The 26,087-nt window shown below is 39.5% G+C and overlaps 1 protein-coding gene across 4 annotated transcripts in view; it reads right to left on the bottom strand.

Annotated features, from left to right (window-relative positions):
* The window catches only part of VTI1A (vesicle transport through interaction with t-SNAREs 1A), a 258,869-nt gene that overhangs the window by 3,054 nt on the left and 229,728 nt on the right, over window positions 1-26,087 (bottom strand). For 2 of the 4 annotated variants that reach the window (XM_030951465.1, XM_030951466.1), the window contains one exon: window positions 1-327. This exon is cut by the window's left edge and continues 3,054 nt beyond it. In XM_030951465.1, the coding sequence (XP_030807325.1) occupies window positions 234-327 (94 nt within the window). In that variant the 3' untranslated portion in view covers window positions 1-233. The remainder of the gene's footprint in view (window positions 328-26,087) is intronic. The other 2 variants (XM_030951467.1, XM_030951468.1) reach the window with 1 other exon arrangement.

The raw sequence follows: 26,087 nt of genomic DNA, 5'->3' as shown, positions 1-26,087 counted from the left end.
ATATTAAGATCCTGAAAACACTCAGATAAGGACAAATATGTAAGAAAAAAATAGTCCCACATGCCATCAACTATGCCATCAATAATACAAAATATTTTACACCACTTGCACCTGAGTTGAAGAGTGGAAAAGAGAGGGAGACTCTGTCAGTGCAAGAGAATGATTCATGTGACCACTTTGTCTTAATTACTCAGAACAAGCAGTTTGTTGCTGTTTAGTGAAGAACAAAGATATCAGCGTCCCCTGACAGAAAAATAAATAGCCATCATGGTGGTGAAGATGATGATGACTGCCAGCACAACAATCAAAATCCGGTTTTGGATGATCCTAGAAAAAAGCAGAAGAGACAGAAAAAATTGCAGTGAATAAAACAATAAATCAAACCAGCAGAATAGATATAAAAATTATAAAATGAGGTGTACAAAAAAAACTGGAGAAAAGACATATGCCCACAAATTCAGTATTCCCTCTACCATTTTGTGTATCTTGATTATTTTTTACTTCTCCCAATTTCCAGTGCTTCCAACTGTATCTTTATGTAGCTATTAAATCCAACTTTTGTATTCAAGAAAGAAGTAGAATTTTCTGAATTATGCATACATTTATATACATATTAGAATAAATTAAATAAATGATGTTCCAATTTATTAACCTTCTAAGAACAAATGAAAAAATAGTGTTCAGTCAAGCAGGGTGGTCTATAATAGTAAATACCATTATATTTTTTAAAACCATTCTGAAATCTTCAGTAGTTTTAATCTGAAAAGAAACAATTTATTAATTTTCAAGGGATTTTACTATTAAGGAACAAGATTTCAAGGAAACACATGTCAATGAGATACTCACTTGTACTAAAATACCAAGGGAAAAGTACAAAAGATAGTTTTGAAGAAAAGGATGATATAAAGAAGCAAGTGTCAAACTGTGAAGCTTATGTTGTAAAAGCATAAGCTCTCTTGTCTCTGTAGCATACCTTTACTTATGGTAATAGGCAATGTTACATTTCTATGCAGTACGAAAAAAATGAAGATTAGTGAAAATAAAAAATGCCAGAAGTAGAAAGTCCTAATATTTTTCCATAATTTGTTGGGAGAAATTCCTGTTTCTAAAATCAATCATCACATCACTTCAGATTCTTCCTAAAATTAATAGGTCAATTAAAATTACTAAATCAAGAAACAGTAGAATTTGAGGCATTGTACAGGAGGATTTTGGATTGTAAGAATTCACTGTTTGTTATTCCATTTTCACAGAGAAGGAAGAATATTTTCACAGGCTCTTCATAAATAGGGAGTTTTGCAAAACACACTTGTACATGAAGCTTATAATCATAATTGGAGAGATATAGCAAAAAAAATCCCAACAACCAAGTGCAATAAAAGCACCCCAAGTTATATATTTTTTTCTCATACTTCTGCAAAACAAAACAAAACAAGTCTGCAAGAACCAAACAATGGTAAGAAGAGGTAAAACTGTGAAACATCAAACCTAGTGCAACTTGAAGACGGGGAGTGTAATGTGTTAAAATGAACATATTTTACACAGTGAAAGAGAGAAGAAACTCCAGAGAGCAGGGGGGAGTTTTTCTTGGTAAATGTTTTTCATTTAGATTCGGGTGGATATACATATAAATTATACCAGGAAGTGTAAAGAAAAATGCAGTTTTAACCAACTCCAGCTCTCTCCTTGCTTACCCCCCACCTATAGGAAAAGCAGTAAATGGATGGATGAAAACTGTCACATCAGACAGACACCCTCCCCTGTGACACTCTAAAAGGACTAGCTCTCTATCCTCCTGACAGGTTACAAAATGATCACATTTGCTGACACGTCTTCCGCAAAACTGCTTTAGTGTTTGTGTCCACTTTCCTAGCAGGAGATGAATGGGCTGCTTTGTCCTCATTTATCACTTAAAGCTGAACTAAGATCTGTCTCGTTTATTTTTCCCTTCCTCACTAGAAAGGCTCAACCACAGCATTAATTCTTTCGCGATGACAGCTAATTCAAACTTAACAGGCAATATTTACTCTGCCAAAAGGATGAGGAGGAGGGAGGGATGTTTCTCACTCTTTTTTTTCCCTAAAAAAAAAAAAAAGTGTAGCAGGCTAACAAAATAAAGCTAATTAAGGGCTTTTGGTTCTTGTTGGTTTGCACTTCAATTTAACACCTGAACTTACAAGCTTCTCTTTTGTGGCGGGGTGTGACATTCTCTGCCAAACACCTGATAACAAACGATTTGCCCAGGCAAATGCATGAAAACCAGAATATATATTTACTCACTCGCCCTCATCACTCCTGAAAGGACACTCAGCAAAATTGAAACTCAGCAGTGAAATAGATTAAAAGCATGAAAACTCTTAAAACATTCAGCCTTAAGTAATACACAGTGCAGCTGGCTTGACAACCATTTTATTTGTGGGATGTGGGCCCCAAGGCATCCATAATGCTAATTTACAAAGGATTAACTGTGAGTGAAACTCGCTTAATCTAACACATAGTTAGGCAAAGGCATACATAACATACTGAGTGTTCAAATCAACTCCTCCTATCTCTGGCCCACCGAAAAAATCATTGCATTGTCTGAGAAGCAAAACTAAAGAAAAATAAAAAAGAAGCATGAAGTCCCCCAAATCATCATTATTTTTAATATTTATTTTTAATACCCTGTCAGTACACACCTGATTGCAAGATTATTTACTCAGTGTCCGTGTCTCTAAAATCCTTTTAAAGAAAACAGAGTGAGGCAAGCCACCACCTGTATCTGCTAATTGAAGGTTCACTTACGGTGTGAATCTAGGAAATACATATCAAAGTTCAATTTCTAGGAATCTGAATTAGTCTGCACAGTGCAGCAAAAGAATATCATATTAAAAGGAACAAATTAATCATGAAATAGGATGGATGTTATCAACAGATTCCTATGCTGAAGCATTATATACTTTTAATATCCAAGTCCACAGTTAAAGATTAATTTTATATCTTTAAAAAAAGAATAACACTGAGTTTTACTGTTTTCCTTTCAAGTGAGCAAGTAAAATTAAACTAACTGCATACTGTCCAAAGGATTGGGCTGGGAGGAGAATGACAGAACTCCTTGGCAGCAGCAGGACAGTCCCAAGGAGGACTCAGTGGTGCCTGTTGAAATCCGAGTCTGGGATCTGCAGCTAAGACAGAGAACACAAGTTCTGGGTTTCAGCACATTTCAGATCTCAAAGTCAACAGGCAAGGATGACCCTTTAGAGTAAAGAAAAAAGGAAGAGGAAAGGGGGTTTTGAGTGATCCAAGACAGTCAAGCCAGCTCACAGTTGTAGAACAATGGTTGGCATTGGCAGGACCCATCTGTAGAGAAGCCTATAGTACTGTCACAGCCAGACACTGCCAGTGGGTATTGCTCTAGGCAAAGCATCAAGGAATTTAAGTGGGGGAGGGAATGATAATACCAAAGGAGAAGAAAATGGGGCCTAAGCTCGCTACAAAAAAATCCCAAAGGCTAACATGCTCACAAGAAGCAGATGATAGTCTTTTATCTCTATTACACCTTAAATTCAACAAAATCTGGTGAATGAGGAAGCCCAGATTTTTCTTTGAAAATGCAAAGCATGTTTACAGGGTAAATAATTTAGGAAAGAACATATACTTGAAAGAAGACACCCATTGAAACATCCGTGGCTAAAATGCCTGAAGGCAAAAACTTGTGCATTTGCATGCTGCATTTTATTAAGTTAGCACACTGTAGCTTTAAAAGAATGCATGGCCAAATTAAGAGGAATGTGTGACTGAAACATCAAGGATTCCTCAAGTTTACATTATGAATCACAGTGCTGTTGATATGAGATGAATTAACCATTTAGTTGATGCAGCTTAGGCACTGAATTCACACCAAGTTCTGCTGGAGCCCTGTGCGGGAGCTCGTTAACAGCCAATGTCTACTGTTCCTTTCATACTCGAGTCTCTAGGAGTACAAGGGCTCATTCTACTTTTGAGTTAGAAGAGACAAAAAATGTGTGCTTTTAAACCAAGCTCCATCTAGTTTATTATAGACAGCAGCCCGAAATATTTGGGTGCAAAACCACACAGAAACCGTAACTAAAGCAGACACAAGGGTAACGTTAACTGACGCACTGGAAGAGTACTCTGGACTAATAACACAGAAAGCACATCCCTCTCCTCTCGAGTTTCCTTCTGCTCCACCTTTCCAGATACCTGACCCTTATGGTCACAGTGCCTAATCTCCAACCACTGCTGTGCTGGAGGATGCCTCCAGCCAGTGCCACATTCAGGACACCACCTGCTTTTGAGGATCACCTCCTTGCTGCACAGGGCAACCAGCACTCAGCAGAACAGGTCCCACGTGTGCTACCAAACACTGATGCTCCCGGAAAATCCATTCCCCTCACTGCTGCCCTGGCAGAAATTGTGCTGCCTTTCCACATTTCAAACCCCCAAAGGATTCGTGCCTGTCCGTGGCTTCACACACACACACGCACACAATGGGTCTAACTCTGTTTGTGCCATGTTTAGATCTGCTCCATATAAACACAAAGCAGCTCCCAAATAAGCTTTTGCAAACCTTACATTAAGGATGCCAACCGTGTTTAAACCTTTCTATAAAACTGCATTCATTAGCAGGGGAGTGCACGACATCTATATGGGTTCAGCCTGATGTCTTGCACATGTCTTAGTGCCTGATTGACCAGCATTGAATAATGATGCCTTGCCATTAAGCACTGATGGTACAATAACAATTGTCATGAAAATCAGCAATCACGGTAACATGTTAACAAAATGCAGGATATAAACGAACCAGTGCAGACTCCGGGTGCATAAAGAGTGTCTCCTTAACTTGAGGACTACAAATAAAATACTGCAAAAAATTTCCTACAGAAGCTCAACTCTGACACTGATACAAATAAAAAAAAAAACCCAAACCAAACAAATGGCTTCGGGGATCAGTTAGCACACATTCATTACAACACAGGGCTTTATTCTTAAAGGAGGCATCTTGAAAAATAGTGTCCTCAAGAACACAGACTGATTGATGACAGAGCACTGTCCAAAAGTGTTTCACTGTAATATGTATTTATGATTTAACTAGAAGTGGTTCCTATCAGTTTACTGCACAGAAAGGCTTGCTCTGTACACAAAATCACATCTTAAATGGTCACTTTGAATACTTGGCTATTGCTTTTTTTTGTGCCCTTTTATTTCTGATTGGCAGTTTTTGCTAACATGAAAGAAAATAGGTGCATGCAAATCAGTGGCAAACGATTTTTAAGTGTCCAATATTCATGTGCAAATCAGCAGATTCAAACAAACACTAAGTGTGGATCTAGTCAAATAGGCAAAAACATACCAAGCAAAATTAAATGTGCATTTAAAGTAATACAGCTATACTCACATAGCTTCTGGACAGACACAATGATTACTATATATATGGACATCCTTGTTACGATGAGTTTTCAAATGGAAGCACTAAACCCCACACAAGGGAATAAAATGTTACGATTGGTAAAGCAAAGCCTTAGATACATCATGATAAATCTCAAGTTCAGGGTATCTGGGGGCTGTTCAATCATTCACATCTTCAGGTTTAAGAATGCTTTTCTTAAATAAAGGCAACTGAAAAGAATGAGACAGGCTGTGGCAAAAACATAAAGACATGGCAATCTACTGTAATAAAAGAGCAAGAGAACATTGCCTAGCAGAATTACAGCTGGCTGGAAGTATCTGACTCGAGACATTTTTCATCATTAATGACTGAAATTAGCAAACAGAAATACCAGTGAAAAAAATATCTGCACAACTTGCCTATGACTCCTTGGCCCTCCTCTAGCTGACCATGGGAAAAGTGAGGAATTTGGAAAATGCTCAACTTTTTTCCTCTTCCTCACCACAAACTCTGAACATATGTCTATGCCTTTATGTTCTCAAGCCAGAAGACCTAATTACATTGTAATTGACATTGTATATTTAGATGTGAAAAGGCTTTGGGGGTGGTGGAGAGGGGATGGAATCCCCCCATGGCTTACTGGGGACAAAAAGACCACACTTCTTGAGGTCCACCATCAGTCTGCAGACTGTTCCTAGCAGAAGCCTCTTCCATGTTCTCTGAATTCCTTCCCAAAAGTGCCTCTTTGTAAGAACTTGGGAAAATCCATAAAAAAATTGCTGAAAGCTGAACAGATAACAAAATGAAACCCTCAAAAACAGAGGGCTGGTGATTTAAAAAGGACGGGCTTTTTCTAGCTGATTTTGTAGCAGGGTTTATTTAAAGAGCCAGGCCATACAGGGCACCTATGATTTTTTTGATAGGACTGAGGAATTGTGCAGTGCTATGTCCTCTAGCTTAAAAGTTCAGTCTTAAGGACTGGAGCTGTCTACTTGCAATAACATGGATACCAATCTCTAGTTATAATATTACACTCAAACCACATCAATGTGTTTCCACCTGGGCCCTGAATGAAAGAATGAGTCATGTAATAACAGGTGCAGGGAAGTAGTCACACTATCCCACTTTAAACATCTAAATTATATCTGGCTAATCTCTCAGCTCCCTGTACACAAGCTCAAGTCCTGCTCTGAACTGCCCTCTCTTTCTCCTGGCCATACAGGCACCCCAGCAGTGCTGGTCAGCTAGGTTAGGTGCCTACAACATAGGAATGAATATCTCTAAAAGGCTGAACATGAGGCCCAGGCAAGAAAGCTTGCGAGCTCTGAAGGCAAAATCATACAGAGAGGCGCTGGCATATTGTAAAGTGTGTGTAATCTCCCATCAATCAGAAATATTGCACAGATGAAACTCACCAGTGAAGCAGAAGATGCTAATCAATAATTAGACAGTAAAGACCTTGATCCATCATCTATTTTTAATGGATTCTATATTTGCACATTAAATTTTGACCTGAAGCAAATACACTTTTCCTTTGACAGTTTTTCTGGAGGAGTAAAAGAAAGGATATTCCTCTCTTGGCTGAATGCCTGCTGAAACACATTGGCCTTCCTTGACTCAACTATGTTTTTACCTTGCTGTGTCATCTTCTGACAACTTTGCCATATATTAAAACTTAAAATTATTTTGATTATATCTGATAGTTAAAATACTTATGGAGACATTTAATTAATAATAGAAATCTTGTAAAACATTCCAAATGAACAGCATTTGAGTATAGTGTTATTTGGTAGCCATCAGGGCTTGCATGGGTCTTCTCTCAAGGAGCTGGCAGTCTCAGGAAGTGAAAATTGTACCCAAGTGATCAGTGGGGCATGTGTGGGGAGGGAGAGGGGACTGACTGGCCTGGGAAGGAGAGAGATCTACAGGAACGATTGGAAATCAAATGCAGTAACAGGGAAAGCCTGATTGAGGACCTCATAGATATAGGACTAAAGGTCAAAACACAAAATTGAAGGGTGGTGAAAATCTTGTACTAGCCAGATTTTATTCATTGCTTATTTTAAAAACACATGGGAAGGCATTTCTGAAGGATGAAAAGTATCCTTCTGCTCCTGAGACCCTGACATGGAACTTTTCTCTGCATGGTTTTGATGGAACTTCAGCTTTCTGCCATCTCCATGTCCACTCCTTCCACAGAGGGAATCAATTAGGTTATGACTGTCACTAGGAGGCACAGTGAGGCTTCTGGGGCCATGGAAACCCACCCACCAAAACGGGAGAGGGACTAACTCATTTCATGCAAAGCACAGGCAACACCAGATCCCTTTGGCAAGTCTAAATGATGATCACATGCACAGTGGCAACTGCAAGTGGAAGGAGTCAAGGTTGTCTTAATCTCCAACCAGCCTTTCTCAGGGTACTGAAGTATCAAGAAGAACAAATCACACATTTAGTCACCTGAGCATGACTAAGAACCATAGGCCTTAGCAAACATTACAAGAGCTTTAGCAAGAGCTCAGAGGGAGGGTGGATAGCCCAGCTGTCGGTGCAGTGGCATTCTTCAGCACATCGGGTACATGAAACCCTGGTCCCCAAACAGTTAATAGGAAAAAAAAAAAGCCCCAACCCCCTCGTCAGCACTCAAAGCTAAAGCAATTATTTCTCCAGCAGAAGAAATGTATGCAAGCTATAAAATGACAAGAACGTACAAGATCTCATATTGGCTTTTATGATAAATATAGTTAAATTTACATTCTGTGCAATTTAAAGAAAACAAAAATGTCAAAAGTCTGCATCTTATCAACTTCCATAATCATTAGAAGCCACTAAAAGATATATCTTAAACAGATGAAAGGAAGTAACGTCTTTCACCCTGCCTCAATTTAATTAATGACTAATCTACAGGTTTTAGCTGTGACAAAGCTGGAGACTGGACACACACACTCTTCTTGCATTATTTTCTTCTGATTACACAATATTTAACTGGGCATCTTTTTGTATGGCAAGTTTCCTACAATTGTTTTAACAATGTTGACCTCTTTTGTAAAAACCTGAAGGCATCTGCAGCAATTGTTCCTGAAGATCTGCTACCCAAAATGTTACCATTTCATGGCACTTCTTGAATGATAGAATAGAATTTTTTTTGGTATATATTCATTTTTTTTCAAATGCTATAAAAGAAAGGAAAACAATCATGGCTAAGGCCATTTGTGAGATGGCATTAAAAGAGCCTACTCTGAGACAGATAAAAATAATGAGAATCTTTCTGTCAAGAAGGATTTAGAAAATATCACGAGCATTATTAAAATTTAATTTTTTACTGTGCTTTTTGGTTCCCCCTTTTCCAGTGATAATGAGCAGGACTGCACACCTCCACAATGCTAGTACTTGTTTTGAGCAATAAATTCAGCCTTCCAGTCTGAAGACATTTCAGACAACAATTTTGACTGCTATAGGCTTATTTTTCAACCTTTTCTGTGCTTTGAGTCTTCCTATAAAAACCAGTTCATAAGCTAATTTTCCACAAGGCCAGTGGAACAAATAAAAATCAATTTTTGCCCAACCGGTTCAGAGAAAACCTGGGAACAGTGAAGACAGAACAGTGAAAAATAAAATGAATCGATGTATTCACAAATGGTTTACCTGATAGAGAACTATCAAATTAGTTGTCAGGAGATACTTGCCACTATGAAAGTATTTTCTTTCCAGCATGTTACAGTATTTCTATTAGGGGAGCAGAGAAGCCTCTACTTTGTCATGACCTCAGACCCCTCGGTTTAACAATCTCCAAATATTCGGTAAAACCACAGGGCACAAAGTCACAGTGCAAGAGCCCCTCGCAGGTCTTGCAACCAGAGGGACCTGCAAGCCCAACTGGCTTAGGGTAGGTGTAAGTCTTCATGATCTCCTGGAAGGCACAGAGATTCCTGTCTCATAGAAGGCAGGGAGACATTCATGACCTCAGGCCAACCTTGTCAAGAGGAATTTGGTCCATCAAGAGAGGGAAAAAATCGTAAAAAGTACCGCCCAGACTTCCCTCCTCTGTTAAAACCCCAAGTGTTCAGGAGCACACTGAAGACTAAGCAGTTTAATCTCTTGGACAGCAGAACACAAATTTCTCCAAATATGAGAATCCTATTTGTAGACTTCAAAACTTTTCAGAATCTCAAGGACAACTCAGGGCACAGGCTTTAATATCATGGCCCAATCCATTTCATCATCTTCCCTACTAATTGGGCAAGTGTTCCCAAAACTGCCATACTGAGAAGGGATGGGATAGGTGCTCATGTCTGCCTGTCTGCAGCCAGAAAAATAGTCTGGAAAATTGACTGAAGAACAGAATCTGCTTTTTAATACAAATTAACCATCACTGCTGTGGAAATAAAACAAATTTATAATTTACCAGCATAAATATTAAGGAAGCTATTTTTAAGGACCTATAATCTTCACTCTGGTATGTAGCATTTTATACACTCCTTTATTTTTATGAGTTCGCATTAGAATGTGACTCATTTTAACAGAAAAAAAAAGGATTAACTACGTTACTCAGAAGTAAAGCTCCATATTACCTATTTAAAATATTGTAACACACCATGGAGACATCATTTCTAGGGCCAAACAAAACATTACTCAATGAAGAAATGGCATGAAATATAAAATATTCAGCAGAGGAAGGGTATTTGGAGCTAAGCAGTTTCACTGCCAATAAACAGCATCATAATAAATAGTGTGCTTGTAGGAAAAAATAAGTATACCTGTTCTTCACTATTTGAGATGTAACACCTTAGTGGGGGAAATGAATAAAGATATTACTCTTCCACTAAGCACATGCAGGGAAAAACTAAAACCACCACACATTTTGATTCTGAATCTCTTACAACTGATGCTAATTTGCTTATGATATCTGCCTGATTTAGAGCTAATCTTCTGTAAATTAACTCCTAATGCTGTCTGAAATAATCCTCTTAATGCTGGTCTGTCTTGAGTACTTTATATCAAACACCATGAAATGCACAAGCATACACAAGGCATTCAGCAGCTGTAGTGCTGGTGGCTCAAGAGTTATTTGCTGTGCCATGAAGGCACAGAGCTGTGGGCCCTGGGGCAGCTTGGGGACCGCTCTGGTTGTCCCCTTGGAAGGGGACAGCAAGCCAGAGCCGTGTCCCACCACTCCTGGGCACCAGAGAGAAGAGGAGGCTCTTTGTCTCCTGACAAAATGGTGCAGGGGGTTACAGCTCCGTGCTCCAGAGCTCCCACCTCCAGCAGCACATGATAATGAGGAAAAGTAAACGGCTCAGGCTTTGAGATTTCCCAGCAATGAGATCTGTGTTAAACAGCACTAATTATCAGCTGGAAGCCTAATCTGATAACGGGTTTGAGAAGACAGAGACAGACCATTTTGTTTCTTCAGTGGAGGAAAATATTTTTAAGGGTGTTGCTTCAGCATCAGCCAGCTTAATAATTATTGTCACTGTGCTTACAGCTCTGTATTCAAATGTATATTTTTTCTGCTAAATCCACTCGAACAATTTTCTCCCCAACATTAATTTAATGATAGAGCCAAAAACCTAATTGATATTGGTGAGCAATGTAATACAAACACATTATTTTCTTGGGTTTTGAAACATAAGTGGCAGACACAACTTTGACTGAATAGACTTCTTTATGTTTTAACAGACAGTTTATTGGCCCAGACTCCCACATATAAAAAGCACAATTCCAAAAGCAATATATTTTTAATTGAAAAATTCATGTATTTTAACTATGTACAGGTAACTTTGTCAGGTAAAGGGCTTTAAAAACAATTTTAATACATGGAATGTTGTTTAGCAACTATATTCTCACCATAGCAAGTGCTTATAGGAGAGTATTCAAAGAAAAAAAATCTATTGTTTAAACCATACTTTATTGGAACTTCCTTTTTTAATATATTAAAGAAGAGATAAAGCACAGTGATCACTGAGCTGTATGTGTCCAACAGCCCTTCAAGAGACTTGTGGAAATGTATAAAACAAGCAGTGATACAATCCTTTGCCAAACACTGTCATAAATTTTTTATTTGGCAGCTAACATTCTCACTAGCTTTCTTGGCAGCAATTGGGACCTTTAGCAAGAAAGGTGCAGGAGAAAAATACCTTGTTTAGAGATGTTTTCAACACTTTCTGGGATTTTTCAGAACTTCTGCCTGCAGCATATTTTACAACCACAGTCTCCAGTCACCTGATGAGTGGGCGGTGGTTTTAAACTTTTTTTTTAATATAGACAGCCTACTACTTCCCTCTGGCCTTCAGCCTAGGATGTGAGCGTGTGGAATGGGGCTGTGTGTTCCACAGAGATACAAGTGGTTGCTCCTCTCTGTCTAGACAAAAAAACTTCAAAATAATATCAGAATGTACCTTTCATTGCTCCTGATAATATCTGTACCTTATTCCCGGATGACAGAGATAAATGAAAGCCAAACATATGCTGATTACTTTTGCATTTTTCTCAGGAGATATCTGCAGAAGAGCTGGTCACAATTGCAGCTGCCCTGGCCAGCCAGTGGGTTGCTGAGAAATAGAATTGGGAAACAGATTTCTGTGCCCAGGTCCAGAGGTTTTTTTGTTTGTTTGTTTGTTTGTTTTCCTTTAATATAATGAACTTAACATCTGATGCATTACCTTCCTCCATGAGCCCATATGTGCTGATATATGTGTCTTACCAATTCACTTACGGAAAAGATATTCTATATTTTGCTATTTCATCATTTCAGAATAAAAAGAAGATGAACATACTTTACATTTCAGCAACTGCCTCCAAAACTTTCACAGCATTAAGATACATTTCAGCTCTTCACATGAACAGAAAGGAAACAGTCTTAAACAGATGTGGACAAGAAAAACACCTTATCTGCTACAAATGAGAAAGGCTGGAATTTGGTTTTAGACAACACATATTGCTTTAAACACAGGCCTAATTAAAGTAATGCTGTTACAATTATAAACACAAACTAAAAGGCTTCTACACAGCCTGCGCTCCAGTTTTGCCTGTATGTTTACCAGGGGCATCACCCCTCGAGAACGTTTCAGAGCCCACACAGACATCTAGTGGCAGGTGAAAACACTGCACGGTGGCACCGCCACCTGGCACAGCTCCGCGGGGACCTGAAGCCGTGCCAGGGCTGAGGTGAGCTGATTTTGCTACTACTATGGTTGGGCAACTAAACAGGGAAAGATGTGCTCCCTCTGCGCCATCCCAGCAGTCATGGTGAGACAGCTGCTGTCGTGGCAACTCTGGCTTCCTAAATTTACATTACTATTGATTCTCTTCAATTAAATCAGAGCTCTTTTTGTCTTTCTGAGTACCTTTAAATGTGTCCCCCCTTGCTACTATTTTATCTTACTTAAAAACTGCAGAGTCTAATTATGTAGCATCATTTGAAAGTTTCTCTGAGCGTGGCTGTGCACAGTGCAGCTGACTGGAACACACTAGGGCAATGAGACTTTACAGACAGCAAAAAACACACACGATGAGCAAGATCAGTCAATAATAAATTCTAAATGGTTGGAGGAGGAATATGACTTGCTCCACAGTCCACATCAATCAATGGAAAGATGCCTAAAACTTCAGTGGGGTTTGAGTCCCACATCTGCAAAGGAGATCAAGCGCCAGAGCTCTGCACAGAGTTGTAAGAGCTCAGTGCCCTGATTCTGCTCTGTTACACCATTTTAAATCAAGCAGTACTCAGTGGTGTCATAACCCTGTACATCTGTGTCAGACCCTGTGTTGCAAGGACAGACTCGATGCCAAGAATGCAAAACAGATGTTGCTTTCCTAATGTTTTCTTGTTGTCCTTTAAGTTGTTTTCATGGGGTTCTGTTTTCATTTTGGGGAGCAAAACAGGTCGACAGGACTTCAGAGGGCAGACTGGAGGAATGCTTCTACATCTTCCTTTTTTTATTTTGTGTGCATGTGTGAATATGCAGAGGCTTTGAGTTACAACGGGGAAAAATATCTTTTTTTTTTTTTAAGCTTCATTTGAGCTATGCTTAGTTCCCTTGGGGCAAAGGGAAAGGTAGCTATTTGTGGATGGGAAAAAGAGCTTTTGTGAACAGCAAAACTGCATCACCAAACGGCTTAAGAAAAAGATTTTTTGAAGTTATTTTTTACTACTTCTTTAAGAGGAAACAGGGATAAATATATCTTTTTTGCATGTTGACTCATTAACAAATTTAGCAATAAACACCTTGCAATTAAGTCCACTAGTTTACTGCTGTCCAGAAGTTTCTCAATACTCTGCACAGAAGGTTTTGGAAAACACATAACTAAGAAATGGTGAAGGCAAATCCCAACAGCTTGCTCAAGCAAATCTAGCCAAGGCTTAAACTCACTTCTGAACACTGAAATTCAAGATGCTGTATCAAATAAGCAGCTTTTTTTCCCTGAAGAGAAGAAACTGGGTGTAGCTAACCTAGTGCATAATAGGTTTATTCTCATTCACAAAACAGGAATTACTTTATGGCCCCAAAGTAAAACTAGCAGAGAAATATACTGGCAGATTTGCTGCAGATGTGTGGTGTGACACGTATGCAGGGAATCTGCTATTAATCACACGCTAAGATTTTAATATTATGTAGGGTAATGCAGGCAATCATTATGGTGGAGGTTCTGGATGCATAACAGCCTAACCCACAAATGGGACTTTTAAATTTAACTCATTTGAGCTCACTCTCACACTGCACCAGTTGATTTCCCTGGTTCATCCCCCCACTCTCCACTACATACATTTATTTCAATATCTATTGTGCTTTTCTTTTTGTGCTTGTCCTCTGCTTCTTTTCTTGAGACACGACAGTTGTTGGGGAAAGCGCAGCTTTTCAATTCTCCCGTTTGCCAGACTATGACAGGAATGTTCTTGTTAGAGGGGCTGTTTGTGAGACCCCTGGACATGTACCCAGCACAGGAAACAGTCTGGCTCAAATGCTGGAAAAGCCATTCTTCACCTGAATCCTTCAAAATTTGTGTCTGAACATAACTAGAACCTATGTATCCATACCCGGGCTGAGATTACTATGGACAATTATACCGTGGAAATGCATTATTCTGACAAAGCAATCAATCACGTTATTTCTCACAATTTCAGTTCACCCCTAAAATTTTCCTTACCTCCAAAGCCAGCTGGATATTATATTACTGAAGCTGTTGAAAGGGTGTAACACTAACCATGAAGCCAAAGGCCACTAAAACTATGCAATGCATAAATTTTTATTGTTTGCTCAGCATTGAAATCTCATTAGGGCTCATAACTCATCGGTGCACTGCAAACATTTGCATCTGCTGATCATGAGAACTTGGACGGAATGTACACCTTTGGCTAATTTACTTGTTATGTTTTTAGATGAGACTGTGTTGCTTTTTATTTTCTTTTAAAAAGTCCTTATGCAGTTGTGAGTCAAATGTCCACTTTTTAAACTGAATACATGAAAACTTTCATTTGCAGTTTCTCAAGGTTGTTCTGTTGCTGGCAATGTTCATGATCATCATTTTACAAAAGCTTCATTTGACTTAGTATTCAGGGTAGTCATTGTTTGAAAACTGTGCCCCATAGAGCATTTCACTTCATTCATCCTTTCTGTTTTATGCAGCCACATTTTAATTAGATTAAAATTTGTCCTCCAATTAGCTTTCATTAAAGTTTATAGATTACAGGAAAAATCTCCACTGAGTTGTGCTTCAAAACTGTGCCTTAAGTATAAAATGAAATGACTGTGCAAATGAAGCTATTATGAAGATTATTACTATGCAAAAAACATCAGTCGCTTCTTGGTTTACTTATACATTTAACTCTGTAATTCATTTTGCCAACTTCAATACCTCTATGTTCTCTAGAGTAGTCATCATAATAATACCTTACAGTTACAGGATACCTTTCATTACCAAGGATCCTTAGGGGCCTGATTCTGCATACCAGTACTCCTGCTGAAGTCCCTGAAACTATTTGAGCAAGTGCTCCTTGCTGCATGTGACCCAGAACCTAAGTACAGGTCAAACCCTGCTTCCAGATACCCACGTAGCGTTAGCGCTGATCTGCGCAGCTCAGAATGCAAACCAGATATGAACATTATGTAAAAAGTCCTTCTGGGTGAGATGGGGCAGCTGTTTAATGGTGCATGGTTACAGGACTCACCTCTGTAAATGAGGGAGCGAGGACAGATACTTCCCCCACAGTTAAAATTGCAGAGAAAGCTGAGAATGTAATTATCCAAAGAGGAAGCAACTCCGTAGGACACTGGGGCTGGGGCTGCATCTCTGCTGTCACTCATGTCTTCAGACGTGACATTGCCAAGTATCGGATGCCCAGCCACTAATACCTCCTGCACACGCAAATCTACTATGTGCTGAAGGCAATATAGAGTTTACAGTTCACCATGCTTATCCTACAACCAGACATTTACTCTAGAGCAACCTCTTGGTGGAACACAAGGGACTCCATTTCGGATCAGGGCACCACAGAAATGGATCTGTTTGCAGGAAATTCTCTCCCAATAGCAAGAGCTATAAATATATACATATAATTAAAAATAAAGAGAGAGAGAGAGAGAGATGCAGCCAACATTTTAAAACTAAAAATAGAGACACTTGGGTTACAAAAACAGGGACCTGTCTTTGCTCTAGCAACATGTTTCTGATAGGAGGAACACAGTAGAAAACAACCACTTTACTACGAATGAAATGTAGATAATTAGCATGGGAGAATTATTTCAGCAAAATGCTGGAGTGTAAAAAGCAGTTTTCCCTATTTTTCATGTGCTTATTGGTTAACAACCACTAGTAAGTCTTCACATCCCTGTGGTAACTAGTGTTATTCCCACTTAGCAGATAACAAAAGTAAAGTTTAAGGGTGTCAAAGGCTAGAGGGAAATTTACAGTTTAAATGCTCTGACTCAAGCCAAGACCATGTTTCCAAGATGCAAAGCAAACAGCAGCAATACTAATTTTAGGTGTCATGCTCAAGTCTGTCCCTTCCTCCACCTGTACTTCTCCTCCTGGTGTTCACTTCTGCCATCACGTTACAGCATGCCAACCTCAGTTGTGCTGACTCAACAGCTTATGAGTCCATGTGATGAATCAGACCAAGGGATTGATTCAGGACAAAAAAAGAAAGAGAAAAATGAGAAGGGTGGAGAGGTGAGGAGAGATATTTTGCACTAGATAAATTCAATCTGAAGACATTGACAGGGCAACAGAAGTACCCATATAAACAAGGAAGCAGCTGGATGCAGCATAGGGGCAAGAATGAGTATTTTTGTAGTATTTCTGTTGTTGATGTTGATGGTTTTGTACCACAGGACTGAGGTCCAAACCATTCTGAAATCATTCAATTTTTGTGTTTTAACTCTTTTATAACTCTTCTTCTGTTTACTTCCCTTTGCCTGCTTTGCTCTGGGGAAGATCATAGTTACTCCTCACTACCTTAGCTCAACAAATTTGCAAAAGAAAATTCAGAACCTGCAAGTATTTGACTTTCCACAATCAAGACCTGGAACATCAAGTTTACCTTCTCAGTTACACTGACTGTATTTCAGTAATTCTGCTTCATTTCCTCAATAGAATTGCCATGTTTCATAAAATACAGACAAACTAGTCATGTTTTATGTCAAGGGTGCATTTACAAATAGTTTATAAAGGATTTAGATGATTAACCATATATTAGGACAGTTAATCAAATTTAAGAGGCTATTTCAGAATTCTACAGATCAAGCAGTTATTTATAATCCTTGTTATTGCTTTCTACCTTACATTCAATCCTAATGCACACCATTAGAATATTCTGCTAACTCTTTATCAATTATTTGTGTTAGCAGAAAAAAATAAAAAAATAATAAAAAAAAAAAAAAAAAAAAAAAAAAAACCAAAACAAAACCAAAAAAAACCCCAAATCTTATAGTAAGGAATAGGTTAGATAATTAGGACATTGAGACTCCTAGACTAAACGAATCAGACCCAAGAATCAAATCTTTGGCGATAATTAGCCTCTGCCATGATTTAGATACTTCGAGGTCCTTAAAAATCTCAGCCCTCATCACTGTGCACACGGGATTTAGGCAATTAAAAAAAGCAGGCAAAGTGTCATCTGAAAAGGCACAAATGCTGCAGTAACTGCAACAGCTGAGGAACACATATTTTCTTCAAAAAACCATCGGCATCATGACAGGTTGCTTAAAGCTTCAGTGCTTCATGCTGGTTGGGAAAAAAACCAGACAATGGAAAACTTGAGGAATGTTAAATTTAACTGTTATCCGTACAAAATGTAGTTCAGCTCAGTTAGAACAGAATGAAAAGTTATTTCTTGTCATTTTATTCAGTCATTTGAAGCAGTGTCTTCTCTTTTTCATAGTTTTCACTTGGTACTGGGCATACAGAATGTTTTTAATGAAGAAATAACTACAGATCACTTTTTATTGTGATATGATTTATGTAGTTAAAAAAAAAATCTGTTCTGGAAGTATAGTGTATTTGGTGCTATTTTTGCCTAGGAATGGAAACTCGAACTGGAAATAGAGACATTCATTCACACTTCCAGGATGACATCGCGTTGACAGGCATGCAAACTTGGAAAGGTGCTACGCAGTCACTCTTAAAATACTACACTGTATTTTTTTCCTTCTAAGCTTCAATTAAGAAAATGTTATAGAAGGATCAGTACTTTGTGAAGGCTAAGGGTTCATCATTTGCAAGAGATCCTCTTTCAGAAGTACAAAGACAGAAAAGTCAAGGCACTAACAACTAAATAAACTGTTTTCACAACAGAACTGGCACCTTCAAGCCCCTCTGCCGTGAGGTGCTGTGCTGTCAGGAGTTCTGCTTGTTCACACTCATCTCAAAGAGCATTCCCCAGTCCCATCAGAAAGGTCATCAAGCCTTCCTGCCAGGTAGTCCATTACTTGCCTTGGTTGGATGTTTTTTTTCTTAATTTGAGGAGAATGAAAATCATAAAAGGTGTGAGAATATGGTTAAAGTAGATAAACTTGGAGATTCTAACAGAGCTGGAATGCTGTTGGTGCTAACAAGCCCTGAGCAAGTGATCTATGTCTGGCATGCTCTGCCAAACAAACTGCAATTACAGAAGAACCAAAAATAAACCAAGCAACTTTAAACCTCCTGAACGTGCGAGCCTGAGTCTAAGAATCATATCTGCACTTGCTCCCACAGGCTAGCTTCCAAAAGGCACACAAAACTGGAGGGACCTTTCTAATGGGAAGGAAGGAAGGAAAGTTTCCATTTGAGACCTGGCATTTTGGAATGGCAGAAAGAGCAGCTGACCCCAGGGGCTCTTGCCCCTCAGTGTCAAATTCCTACAAGAGCAGCTTGTGAGACTCGGGCTGTATCATACCTGAATCAAAACGTCAGGGCTCGAATCCACACCACAAGCCATGCTCTCTGAAATTGAGGTACATAATCCTCTTGGCTTTGCTTTCTGTTGGGCTTTTCCACCCTTTTGCATGCCTCTGCAGTGCCAGTCGACATGTGCTTCCCCTTTTTGTCTTACAGAGAAAACCTCAGCTAGGCCCAAATTTTAATGATTTCAAACGATGCGCTCTGTAACTTCCTTTGCAGCAGCTTCCTTGCTTTCTGCTGGTTCCAAAACACCCCTTTGACCTGCTCATGAGAACACCATTTCTGTTTCTGTCATCCCAAATTAACAAATGAATGAGGAGAGGGAAACTCCTCTGTCACTCCAAACCTTCACCCTTCAAGTCCCCCTGCCTCATTGTAGCCCTGGTGCTCTAAAATAAAAGGAGCATTAATGGGCTGAAGTTTCCATGGGACATCAGCACTTACTTAAATGATATTCTGAATCATGGGCTAACTGGTGGTGGGCAAGGGCAGGTATTTACTTGGTGCAGTCTCTTAGGATACAATGGATTTATGGCGTCAATTCTGAACAACACCACTATTGTCTCTTCACATTCTATCTCCCTCCATTATTCATTTGTGTTGATTTTGATTGATGAAGACACTTTAAAAAAGGAGGGGAGGAAGGAGGAGGGGGAGAGGAATACTTCAACTGTTTGGTTTCTAATTCCTGTAAATCTACAGTTCATACTGCAGAAGCACTACTCAAAAGAAATGTCAATACCCACATTTTGGTAAGGGGTTTTCCCTTTTAGCAGTCTCTCTTCTTTCTGAAAGAGCTGGGGTGCACACAGTGCTTCCATGACATGCCTAATCACCATAGGAGTGGCACATCACACTTCAATCAGCCAAGAAATGTTGGGTATTTTAATGAAAAAGTATTAAGACTTCTGCAAAACCTCTTCTGCATATTTACTTCCTATGCTACGGTTAATTAAGTTTTAGAGCAGGTTTGATAAGCCAAAAATTGCTTGGGCCACAATCTTGAACCCAAGAAGAGTGGACAAAACTTCTTCATTCAAAGTGAATGCACCTGCTAGAAATCTGACTGTGTACAAGTCATCAAAAAAGCCCAGCCTTGGCTTGCTTGCTTCCAAATATATGGTATTTTCTGACCTCTCATTAAAATATCCTGACAGAATACAGATTATGAACCACCCAATACCTTTCTTTCCTTGGGAGGCAGCGTCTGAGGCTTGAGGGTAAAGAGATTCCTGAGAGTTGTTTATATTCAGTTCACTCCTCAAAGTTTTAAATGAGCTTCTGAGCAAGCACTACAAACTTGCCAAGCTCTCTGCTTACTTATGGAACAGAAAGAAAGAAAGAGAGAAAGAGAAGAAAGAAAAGAAAGAAAAAAAAGAAAAAGATGAAAGAAAGAAAAAGATAAAGAGAGAAAGGAAGAGAGAAAGAGAGAAAGAGAGAAAGAGAGAAAGAAAGAGAGAAAGAGAGAAAGAAAGAGAGAAAGAGAGAAAGAAAGAGAGAAAAAGAGAGAAAGAGAGAAAGAGAGAAAGAGAGAAAGAGAGAAAGAAAGAAAGAAAGAAAGAAAGAAAGAAAGAAAGAAAGAAAGAAAGAAAGAAAGAAAGAAAGAAAGAAAGAAAGAAAGAAAGAAAGAAAGAAAGAAAGAAAGAAAGAAAGAAAGAAAGAAAGAAAGAAAGAAAGAAAGAAAGAAAGAAAGAAAGAAAGAAAGAAAGAAAGAAAGAAAGAAAGAAAGAAAAGAAAGAAAGAGGCATTCACCACATGTTTGCATTTTTTCTCAGAGATCTACCCCAGCACATGCTGACTGCCTCTAGCCAAGGGAAGCCCAGTACCCTCCTGAATATTTGGCCACAGGATTTCCTTACTAGTTCCACCCCTTTTTGCACTTTAATTAGTATGAGCTATAATAAAGCAAGAGCAGTAGTGAAAAAGAAGGACAGATAAATTTTTAATAAACTGGCGTCAGATGTCACAGTCACCACCACATTCAAAAATCAAGTCCTCTATTGAAATTTTGGCGTCTAAAATGTTGGTGTTTTAAAATGACTGCAGGCTCAGAAAGAAAGCTTTGCTGTTTCCTATTATCTCTGAAAATGTGGGCTTAGAAACATTACTTACAAAAAAAAAAAAAAAAAAAACGACTTTCAAGAAGAAATAGGTGAAGGGAGGAAGAGTCTGTGGAACTGCTGAATACACAAAAGCTTGCTGCTTGACCACTCAGTTCGTTTTACAAAGCATAATTACACCTGCCTTTTTATAATGTTATGCGGTTCATATTATTACCTTCTGCACCATCTTTCATGTTTCAAGGGAGTAGGCTGCTACTAACTGGTATTAGGAAGAAACTAATTCTAATTACTCAGTATTTCTGCAGCTCCCTGAGAGGGATACAAGATGTGTGCAAAATCATCCGGTTCTGTTTTCGAAACTCCCGTCTTCACAATTTTGACTTTTCAAAATGATCTGCTCTTAATATAACATGAGTTGTCAAAGGCTGTCAAATAAATGATAAAACTCTCAGGAAATAAACATCTTTCCCCTAGTAGGTTTGTATATATTTCCACAAAAGTAAAGAATTCTAAAAGTAAACAAACACATGGGAGGATTAGAGAAGCAATAAACAAAAGCATTTCCACATTTTGAATTTAAGAAAATGGGAGCCTCTTTCCAGCCATTGCCAGGAAATACTAATGCACAGAGGTGAAGTTTGTACTAGCTAAAATAATATTTCATGCTAGGGCATATGGACATGCATTCACTCATACATGCACACATTGCACGTATATCCCCAACCAAAATGTAAATCAGGTTTCTACTGTGCCTTGATGGATTGATGGGCAGAGGATTTTAACACCCGTTTGGACCAACGCAGGCACGGGGACTCCTTGCTGCAGGATGATAAAGACTAAACCTTTTAGTCCTAATGAAGGAGTTTACAGGATTCCTAATCCCTGCACCCCACCTCACTTCTCCCGCAGTCCTGCTGAAAGCTTTAAAACAGTCCCCAGCACTAACATGGTACAGAGCCTGTTGAACATGCTGATCTGCTCATGATTACTCTTTGCCACTGTAAAACAATCTAACTCCTCAAGTGAATGGAGTCTGTAGCAACAATGGTGTTATTGACTTGTTGCTCCAGCTCTATTTAGTTATTACCCTCGAGGCCACAATCAATAGACTTTGCACCAAGTCAGCCTAATAAATCCCAGGCTTTCACTGGAGCTTTGCCAGGAACTGCTAGAAAATCTATGGCAGTCAAACACTTAGAGTATGAATAACATAGGAAGCTGTACTGACAGCTGTATAAATTAATTAACAAGGAATGTTCTTACTCTTTTAAGAAGATCATAATGCACGTTTACCATGATTTAAGGAGTCACAGGTAGAGCAACAGAAAAATTACCTTTGTGCTTTCATTTAAAATAAAAATCAAATATGATTAAAACAAAACAGCTTCAGACTACTTTTTCCTCCCTTTGATTATTGGACATGCAAAAATCTGCATTCGCATTACCGCTGTGGCCATTTAATTATTCCAAGTTTGATTTCAAAAGGAACTGAGCCCAGCAAGCACTGACCACTCAGCGCAAATGGTGCTGGCATTTTAACTGGGCGACTGTTGTGTGCTGGTATCTGCGAGGGGGACTTAAATCACATTTGCAATGCAGCGATTAAAAAAAACCAAAAAACAGAAACAAAAGGAAGGGGGAAAACAGCTGTTCAAGAAGTAAGAGGTTGGTCACTAGTGAATTCTAGGTTCTTTCAGTTCCTTCTGTAATAAGCAAATATTCTGCAGAGTCAGCTGCGAGGCGCCTGATCGGGGTGTCCGGAGACACGCTGAACCCACTGTGGCAAGAGCTTGGTGCCAGCCCAGAACAAAAGAATCTCCTTTTTGCATGTTGGAAACAAATGTAACAGATCAATAGGCTCTTACAACTGATTAGCTGTCCCAGTGGTACTCTCTGGGAGCGTTCAGCTTTCCTAGCGAGGGTCACTGCTTTGCTGGGAAGCGAGGAGGGGCTTGGGCACCTGCCAGGCTGGTTCCCCACCAGGGGAGGTGGGCACAACCTGGGGCACAGACCAATGCGTGAGACAGAGTCGTGGCCTTTGGCTTGTAGGGAAGCCAAGGAAGGCTTGGCCAACAAGGCAGAACTAAGCCATGCTGTTAGCATGGGAAAGATGAAGGAAATCTGTCCTGGCCTTAGGCAGAATTGATCTCATGAGCGAGGTGAGGGAGATCAGACCAACCTGTCCCATCTGAGGAGGGGCAGCAAGCAAGATGAGGGGGACACAGACACTTTTGGGAGGAAAAGAAGGCGTGACCATGCTCTGAGGTGTCTTTCACCGTCCACAACCAGGAAAGGACTTCAAGCAACCCTGAGGAGCAAACAGAAAGCCTACTGGCTCTCAATAATGGATGCTCATTTTGCTCCTTTTGGGCTTTAGGGGCTCTTAGGAACCTCACTGGAAGCAAGGGAAATTTTTTTTTTTTTTTTCATTTGGATGAGGAGATTCTCAGGAATCAACAAGGGAAAACCTACTAAGCATCACCTCATCTTGGGATACTTGGTTTATCCATAATTTCTGAAAGAAGGAAAATCCTGCTCATTTAACTTGGTAAAGAAAGGGGTCACATTTGGATCCCAACCCACAGAAAAGGGCATGTGAGTGCTAGAATTGATATATTCTGAACATACTCTCACCCTGAGGATGGACAGCCTCACCCTGAACGGTTGGTCGCCACAGTTTTTTAAAAAACTAGATTTTCAAAGGTCATTTTGATACTGCTTGTTATCAGCAGAGAGGAAGGGATGAAGTTCATTTCACAGCTCTCAGTTCCTCTCCTCTATGGACAAATGCATTCAGTCTCAGATTTTGAATTCAAAAGTAGGGCTTTCAGGAACTTCAATGTTTCTAAGGATTGAGGAAGCAATTTCTACTGAAGTTTCCAAATTCTGTTTAAGTCCTCCTGCCCCAAAAGGACTCATGAGGTTTTTGGGGAAAAAAAGTTACACTTTTCATTTAGAACATGACCTCAAATTTGAGGTTGTTTGCTTCTGAGTACTGCTCTTCCCTTCTCCCTTCCATTCCTTTTCCTTTTTAAATATGGCAAATTACTTTGTTTTAAAATACTCCTTTCTACAGAGTCATATGTAAAGCATCAAATAAAAGATCTGTTTGGGAATTAGGACATATTTTCAAGAATAGTGAGGTGGAGAGCCAGAGTTTCTGAGGGCTCAGCCCTGTGAAAAAGGCCTGATTTTCATTATCAGATGAATATCTGTCCTTTTAAAACATAACTTCTCTTTAATAAGGTCAATTTCACTACCCAAAATTGTGTCATCAAAAGCACTATTCATATTTGAAAATTTAGGATTCAGAATTCATTGAAAGTAATTTGAACCCACCAGGGATGCACCTGGAGCCTTACAGCTCCTCTGGCAATGTACCATCAGAGGTGGCCATATGCCATTGTCCGGAACCTTGTTAGCAAAATGTGTTTGCTCTGTGTTTGAGTATAAAAAGCCTGCACAGTTTCTGGGCCCTGGTCATCCTTGAGGTTTCTTGTGCCATGTGACTGTTTTTATTCACTAACTTTCTGGAGACTCAGTCCATCACTGTGACATGTTGATGCAGCCTTTGTAACGAGCAGAGGCAATAATACACTCCTATTTTTCAAGAAGCTACTTCAAACACAGTATGTAAACTCCTGCACCTTTATTTTGTGTGTGCAAACATGACAATGGAGTTCAAACCTCAGCACTTGAGCCAATTCCTGACCTGGCAGTAGGACACAGCAATGCAGTGCTGTAAGCTCCATGAGTGGAAGGCAGAGACTGAACATCCAGGAGCTGCCAAAAGCAACAGTGCTGGATCTAGGGCTGGCATCCTTTTTCTTTCTGAGCCAGTTTTGCAGCAAGCTCCACGATGCTGTCAGGAAGCACTCTGCTACTGGAAGCTGCTCTGCTTTGCTGATGAGATTTAAAACTAAGCTCCTGGTCTTTTGGGAGTCGTTAAAGATCCTGAGATAAAAGTGAATCTCATTAGCCAATCTTAAGAAACTCATAGGAAGAGGGGCTGTAGAAGGAGAAATAGCTGTTTATGAGCACAGCAATGCAGAATTTCATTAAGTTCTTGCCCATATTCTGCATCTGACCAATACAGAAGAAGACAACTACAGAGACACCAAAGGATTCCCAACCTCTCATTTCCTAACATCTTCAGAAATATTAATTATCAGCTTCACAGCATTATCCAGCCTACTTGCTTTTTTCTTCACTGCTCAGCTTCTTGACTGAGGCCCCCCTGGCCTCACTGCAGCCAGCTCTACACACAGCTGGCACAGCTGAGTCGTGCCTGTCCTCGGCCCTCTTATTCAAGCCACAGTGTCACCCTGGCTGCCTGTCCACCAGGAGCTTTCTAGAGTGACACCCACAGCACAGAGCATGAAACAGCTTCACAATTTGGGTCTGCTGTGCAATACTATCCATTTAAATTTTTAAATAAAACTGGTAATGCTTAGCAATCACAGAAAAAAATATTATTTTAAATAGACACCAATCAAATGTAGGCTAAAAATCTGACTTTCTTTTTTCCTTGTCTCTTCTTTCCCTGCTCATTGCACTGCATGCAAATTCCTCTCCCCTCTTCACCAACTAATTTGATGGTCTTATTTTTAAGCATAGTAACAATTGTCCATACTAGTAATCAAATAGCAGCATTTTCCCCTAAGTACCTAGGTTTTTTCACTTGTACATGAATAAGTACAGTAATTCCCAGGCATACAGCCACAGCAAGGCAGAACTTCCAAAACATTGCATCACTCTTCACAGCAGTGCCTGTTACACTACTCTGCAATTGCTTCTGCTCCTTGAAATAATCCCCTCTGAAATGGAGTTTGGATTTTGGCGGGTGATAATCCCAAGGGGTACCACAGTGATAGCCAACTATCCGTAACCAATAAAAGTAAGCTTGCCAAAGCATCCTCTTCCTCTTTTAGTTCTCTAATTTCCATATTCTTGAGAGCTGGCCCAGAAACCCTGGCCAACAGTAGACAGCCATATCATGGCACAGATTTAGAGGATGAGGAGTATAAATGGAAATACAGAACAGTTGAAAAATTACATTTTAATTCAATTTTCTGAAAAACAGTCCCACACTTAAATGCACTTTGGACGAAGACCATAAAAGTTGTACAGCTTCTCTGGCTGCTTTTCTAAACTCAAATGTGTGCTATCTCACTTTAATCTTAACTGCTTCTTAAGGTGATAACACTGAACAATGTGGCTCTAGAATATATAGGGCAAACAAGAAGCAGGAAACA

Source organism: Camarhynchus parvulus, chromosome 6, assembly GCF_901933205.1.
Source record: "Camarhynchus parvulus chromosome 6, STF_HiC, whole genome shotgun sequence".
In the NCBI taxonomy this organism is placed as follows: domain Eukaryota; kingdom Metazoa; phylum Chordata; class Aves; order Passeriformes; family Thraupidae; genus Camarhynchus; species Camarhynchus parvulus.
Note: the sequence above shows the minus strand (reverse complement) of the source record. Positions and strands in the feature narration are given on the sequence as shown.